The following is a 6,148-nucleotide window of genomic DNA, read 5'->3' as shown; positions in this document are numbered from 1 at the left end:
CCACATTCAACTTTCGGTTCACGCGAAGGAGCATGCTTCCATATCGTCTTTCTGTGGCTAGACAGCAGCTCCAGTACTCCACCTCATGCAAGTTCTTGGGTGTAACGCTGGACACCCGGCTCTCGTGGAGAAGGCATATAGCGAGCCTAGAGGCGAAACTCTCCAAGGGGATCGCCCTAATGCGACACATTGCTGGCCTTATATAGGTGGGGCTGCGATGCGCGATCTCTCTTGGCCATTCATCGAGCCTTGGTGCGTGGTCCGCTCCTATACAGCCTTCCAGTATTACACGGAATCTCGCCATCCTCCGAGTCTAAGCTTCAGTGTCTTCTGGCACGTAGCATTCGTGCGTGTCTGGGCGTGTCAAGAACAGCGGATACTTGTTTGGTCATGGCAGAAGCGAGAGATACTCCGCTTGCTATCCAGCGCTTTAATGAGACGAGCCGTCACTATCTCCGTATGTTGGCTCATCACCGGCGGCACCCTTTACTGCTGAAGCTTTCCCCTCGCAAGAATAACAAGTTCCGGTCCTGCATTCAACAGCTGAAGCCTGACCTGCCACGTTTTCAAGTTGAGCCCCAGGCGCGTCCAACTCTACCTTTGACCCTCCCTCTACCATCTGCTTCGCTATCCGTTCCCGGGCTGCAGAGAAAGGATGATGTCGCTGCAGGTGTGTCCAAGGCGCTCACACTGGATATGATGAGCGAGCTGTATGCAGGCTTTACTCCTGTTTTTACGGACGGTTCGTCCACAAAAACCAGCTCCGCATGCGCCTATATTATTCCATCCGAAGACATAACTGGTATCTCCCGTCTCTCGCATCCGACGTCGTCAACATGTGCTGAGCTGCATGCTTTGCTCTTTGCCATGCGCAAAATCCTGCAATGTTCAGCTCGGCCATGGGTCTTTTACACAGACTCGAAGGCTGCTATCCAACGCCTCGCAACAATGGGCATTCGCGGTCCTCTCATGTCCATTGTTGCTGCCGTGCTTGAAACTTACAAGGAGCTGCTGGACTTGGGCCACTGCACAGTATTACAGCGGGTACCTGGTCATGTCGGCGTACCCCGCAACGAAGACGCCGACCGGGCTGCCCTACGGGGTCATCAGATATTTTCAGCCCACTCTATCATCTTGCCCAAAGGTGATCGTCAGGGCCTCGTCCGTGCTCCTTCTGCAGACAAGACAAGATCACAGTGGCTGCATGACATTACACCCTACTCTCTGCTCCACGCAGTGGATCCGTCTCTTTCACTGTCGCTTCCTCATCGCCTTCCGCGACACTGCGCATCTCTTCTTCACCGCATGCGGCTGAATGTTGCATTCACACCAGTTATGAGGCAGCGTATTGGTCGTGCGCCATCGGACCTATGTGCATCATGCAATGTGCGCCCAGACCTGCACCACCTACTTATGGACTGCCCGGGCTACCAGCGGGAGCGCGAGATCTTGCAGCACGAACTACATGCAATCGATCGGCGCCCATTTACCATAGGCAAGGTGCTGGGCCCATGGTCCAGTACCGCTCATACGCACCAAGGTCTCCGTCACATTTGGGATTTCCTTTCATCGACAGGCCTCTCCACCCTGCTTTGATTACCGGACTCCTCATCATCTCCATCATCATCTCTCATTACGTACAAGTGGCACTGGGGCAGCACCCAGCCTGCTGGCCGGCATCAGCCCCACTCATCATCGTATCTTTCTCTGTGTGTGTATGTGTGTGTCTGTGTGCGATAATCGATACAAGGTCTGGGGTCCTTACCTGGTACCTCCATGATGATCATCGGCGAAGCATAATCACTTTCCCCCGCCTCGATTATTCCCAAATCAAGCATGGGCTTGAGTTCTTTTCTCATTATCCCTTCCTGGCGTGGGGAAACCTGGTAGCGGCGTGAGCGCACAGGGGTGTCCGAGGTGAGCTCTATGTCGTGGGTCAATAATTCAGTTCTGCCCGGTGTGTCCGAGAAAAGATCCTCAAGGACAGGCACTATGCACAATATCGGATTTCTGACTGCTCGGTAGCGTGGCATGGCCGACAACCATGTCCACAATAGCATCTACGGTCGGATAGGTATCCCTATGTCACCCCACTCATGGATCTCATCGGGTTGTTCCTCGGGCGCATTTAGAGCCACACTAACTACGTGCGTCGAACTAATGTAGGGCTTCATTAGGTTCGCATGATAAGTACGCACCTCTTTTCGTTTCCTCCTGAATTCTACCATGTAGATGGTATCAGAGAGCTTGCGTAACACTTTGCATGGGCTGTCCCAGTGTACTTGCAGTTTGTTGGCTCTCGTGAGCCGCAACCTTGAGCCGCAACACCTTGTCGCCCTCGTTATAAACTCTGTGTTGGACATTCCTGTCGTAATACGACTTAGCCCTTTTCTGTGCTTCTCGCATGATGATCTCGGAAATGTAACGTGAATCCTGCAGTCGTTGCAGTACGTCGAGAACATGCTCTACTACTGTGGTGTCACTGTGCTTGCTTTTCCAGCTTCCTCTAATCAAACGCGTGGGTGAACGAAGAGTCCGTCCGTAGACCACTTCGGCCGAACGGAAGCCGGTTGCCTCGTGAGGCACAGATCGCAGCGCGAACAGTGACCCAGTCTGCCTCGTATTCACACGTTAACGCCCTCAGTACACGCTTCAGTACATGCTTCAATGGCGAGATGAGTCGTAACATCGGTCATCAAGGAATATGAGTTATATTTACGCAGTGCGGTCCGCGCGTTCAAATTTCACGTGTAACCTACGTAAATCAGTTGTCGGAACTTTGCGTTCCACAATCTACAACAATAGTCAACGTTGAATTTACCCTTCATGTACCATGTGGTGGTGGTGGTGCGGGTGAAAGGGCTCGCCGTTATCGGCCTCACAAAGGTGTCGGCTTCTAAGGGAACTGTGTCGAGATATGTATGAAAGCGTCTGAGGAAAACCCAGGAAAAACCCCAGACAGCACAGCCGGCACCGGGATTCGAACCCGGGTACCACGTGCCATGTGTGTTGACTGTGTAGGTGCGACACGTGCATATATGTAGCTTATCCAGTCTTATAGGCGAACACCTGCGTACTGCGAAAATGGCAGGTACTCCTGTCGCACGGAAACAGTTATTGTAAAGACTTCACGTTGAAACCTACCGAAAGGCATGCGACAGGGAACAGTATAACGGCTCGTAGCAGAATCGGGTCGAAATCAGATGTGGCCAGCGCACAGACCTGTATACTAACGAAACACTTAGCCCTCACAATTACTGCCATCAACACCGAACAAGCGAAATATTGGACTCTTCTTCGCAGGCGCGAACACCGAAAACCACAAGACCAAAATGTTGTTTACTGCGTTGACAGGATCCTGAGATTTTTGGACAACACATAAGCCATTCATCATCATTGTTATCGTTCTTGTGACATGACGCACGAGATCGTACGCGTATACGCACGAGAGCGCGTAGCCCCACATTGTCATTGCCATCCTGGCTAAGTAGCATTCCACTGCTCCTAAACTCGCTGGTGGCTTGTTACAGCTTGACATACCGGTACTTGGCCAGTTGCTCCTTGAAACCACTGCACAGGATCGCGATGACAGAGAAGCAGTCCGAAGCGTCTCGCCCCTCTGCCCCACCTGGAGAGCAAGACCTCAGTCTAGTCGCCAGCGGTGGCACGGATGCCGGCCTTCACAGCACTCTGCTAAGTACTGAGCATGAACCAAGCAAAACTACCAGTCTCACTACTACCACACGTGGCAGTACCACGCTCGGCAGTGTGACATTTGATACTGCTAATACTACTGACACTTCTGCTGGCGCTACTACTCTTGACATTACTCCTAGCAGTACTGCTGGTACTACTACGCTTGCCATTACTTCTGCTGGCACTACTACGCTTGGAACTACTACTACCGCACTGACGCAACTAGAATCCATGCAGTCTGCAGTAGGACCCCACGAAGTTGGCCTTGCAATGTTAGTAGTGCTACATCCATAATTGTGTAGCTTGGTGTGAGCAACGTACGTCAAAGAAAAATATGCTGGACCGTTGCGCTGGACCTAGCAAAATATATTTGTGACCCGATAAATGTGTCGATGATAACTTCAAAAACACAAAATGCTTGCTGTATCAGATGTGTTTCTGTTTCAGTGATAGGGATACTGTGATGATGATGTAAGTACAAGCACCTTTCTTCGTGTTCTGATTCAGCATATCGCCTAAATGTGCGGTTATAAACCGGAGCATTTACATAGGTGGTATATGCTGGTATATGACCGGCATAGACCACCTTTGCCGGCTGAGCTATGTTGCACCCGACTTCCCCAACTGTGAGCAGATGTTTCCTGCTATACTAGCATTTTCCTTCGGTTTCAGTCCCAGTTCCGATAATCAATTTCGTGCGGCAGTAGTGGCAAGCATCTTCCTCGCGTTCGTCAGTGCCACCCTCTTCGCCTTCCTGTTCAAGCTACTATGTCAAGAGAGTATGAGCACATCTTTTCCCTTGTCTTTTTTTTGAGTGTGTGTGTGTGTATGTGTGCAAAACTTCTCAAATCGCTCTCATTGCGATATTTCAGCAAAGCTCGAAGACGACGGTGACGCTGCCATAAGAAGTAAGGTTTTCCAGTAGGCTATCATTGTTAAGGTTGTGAATAAGGGGTATGTTTCTCGCGGGTTACACACAAATATACACAAAATGCGGCATGTCATCGGCAAATGAGTGCAGCGGCGGCGGCGAGGTAGGTTGAAGGTCACGACATCTGCGTCTCTATAGATAGGGTCACTGTTCTCGTAAGTAAATAACTCTCTGTCAATCTTTGCATTTTTGTTTGGCGACATTTATTTCTATTTATTTATTTTTGTACAGAATAGTATTTGCCTGTAATTAATGATGTCCTACAGGTGCTCCGACCGAAGAGGTCTCCTATCACCCTGTTTCTCCAGCTCCGTCGATGTACCAGCTTCAACTACTCAGTGCATAGTCCACACAACGGACTTACCTACCAATGTTCAACAAACTGAAAAATATTTATAGACTATACCAATCACTTGACTCGATCAATATATTTTAGATTGTGACTGGCGGAAAACGTTGTCAGCTGTGCTGAGTATACGCACGGAGCGAACGCCCTTGCCCAAGCATAAAACGCAAGTTGGGGCATTGTTCCATATCTTCATTGCTCCCAGCAACGGTTTCCTGAATATAAGTAAACGATTTTGCTGGTTTTCGTCTGGCTCGTTGTGGTAGGAAAGGACACGGCTCCTGTGTACGCGTTACTTTTAATCGTTAGTTGCAAGTACAGCCAACCTTCACCAGCTCCCGTGGCTCAGTGGTTAGCGTGCTGGCCATGTCACGTCGAGACTGGGAGGTACGCGGGTTCGAATCCCGGTGCCGGCTGTGCTGTCTGGGGTTTTTCCTGGGTTTTCCTCAGACGCTTTCAGACATCTGTCGGCACAGTTCCCTTAGAAGTCGGCCCAGGACGCACATTCCCCCAGGGCGTGAGTCGTGACGTTGCCCACATACGTGAGGCCGACAACGGCAAGCCCTATCACCACCACCACCACCACAGCCAACCTTCGATTTGCTCCTAGAAAAATCGTTCATAAATCGAGGAATTCATAGATGAAGGCTTGGAATGAGAGAGAGACAGCTCAAATCTTGCAAGAGCAACAGGACATGCATTGTAGCACGCGATTACGTCTGGGTTTGGAAACAGTTTGTGTTAGTAGCGCTATATGCACCGATGAGCTAATCGTGCTCGGGAATGCGATGAAACAAGATGAACGGAGGAAATTGAAAACGGACCAACCTGAGAATCGACTTGATAATGGTATGGCATATCTGTTCGCCCAGCGTCGCATAATAGAGTGGTTTAGTGCATCGTACGCTGGCGCCGTTGCGTTCGTAAGGAATAGCGTGGTGGTTCTGCTTTCTTTGTGTTTAGTGTGTGCGCAGAACCATCTACGCTATCCCTTACGTACACAAAGGCGATAGCGTACGACGCACTAGAGTTGGGGGTTGACGTGACACATTCCAGGCATTTTCATGCGCAATCATTTTGAACGCCCATCAAGACCAGCTACATACTTTCCCATGGACAGAGTAAAGATAATGGCCCACTTGCAACGGCAACGTGACATCTTCTCCTGTTCTGTT

General features: G+C 50.3%; 1 protein-coding gene across 2 annotated transcripts; it reads left to right on the top strand.

The window, feature by feature from the left end:
* The first annotated feature begins 3,416 nt into the window (after positions 1-3,416).
* Positions 3,417-5,081, top strand: LOC135383387 (uncharacterized). 2 transcript variants are annotated; one of them, XM_064612862.1, is made up of 6 exons: positions 3,417-3,968; positions 4,144-4,167; positions 4,369-4,475; positions 4,569-4,604; positions 4,766-4,782; positions 4,894-5,081. In XM_064612862.1, exons 1-6 carry the CDS (start codon positions 3,586-3,588, stop codon positions 5,011-5,013), a joined length of 687 nt encoding a protein of 228 aa, XP_064468932.1. In that variant the 5' UTR covers positions 3,417-3,585; the 3' UTR covers positions 5,014-5,081. The 2 variants fall into 2 exon arrangements, with proteins under 2 accessions (XP_064468932.1, XP_064468933.1); XM_064612863.1 differs by lacking the exon at positions 4,766-4,782.
* The last annotated feature ends 1,067 nt before the right edge of the window (positions 5,082-6,148 follow it).

The sequence above is a fragment of the Ornithodoros turicata genome, chromosome 2 (assembly GCF_037126465.1).
Source record: "Ornithodoros turicata isolate Travis chromosome 2, ASM3712646v1, whole genome shotgun sequence".
In the NCBI taxonomy this organism is placed as follows: domain Eukaryota; kingdom Metazoa; phylum Arthropoda; class Arachnida; order Ixodida; family Argasidae; genus Ornithodoros; species Ornithodoros turicata.
The sequence above is the reverse complement of the archived record's forward strand: the minus strand, read 5'-3'. Positions and strand labels throughout refer to the sequence as shown.

Coding starts and splice junctions, on each gene's coding strand:
- LOC135383387 (XM_064612862.1), top strand. CDS start 3,586: ATGACAGAGAAGCAGTCCGAAGCGTCTCGCCCCTCTGCCCCACCTGGA. Junction 4,168..4,368: donor AGGGATACTGTGATGATGAT/GTAAGTACAAGC, acceptor CTTCGGTTTCAG/TCCCAGTTCCGATAATCAAT. Junction 4,476..4,568: donor CAAGCTACTATGTCAAGAGA/GTATGAGCACAT, acceptor GCGATATTTCAG/CAAAGCTCGAAGACGACGGT.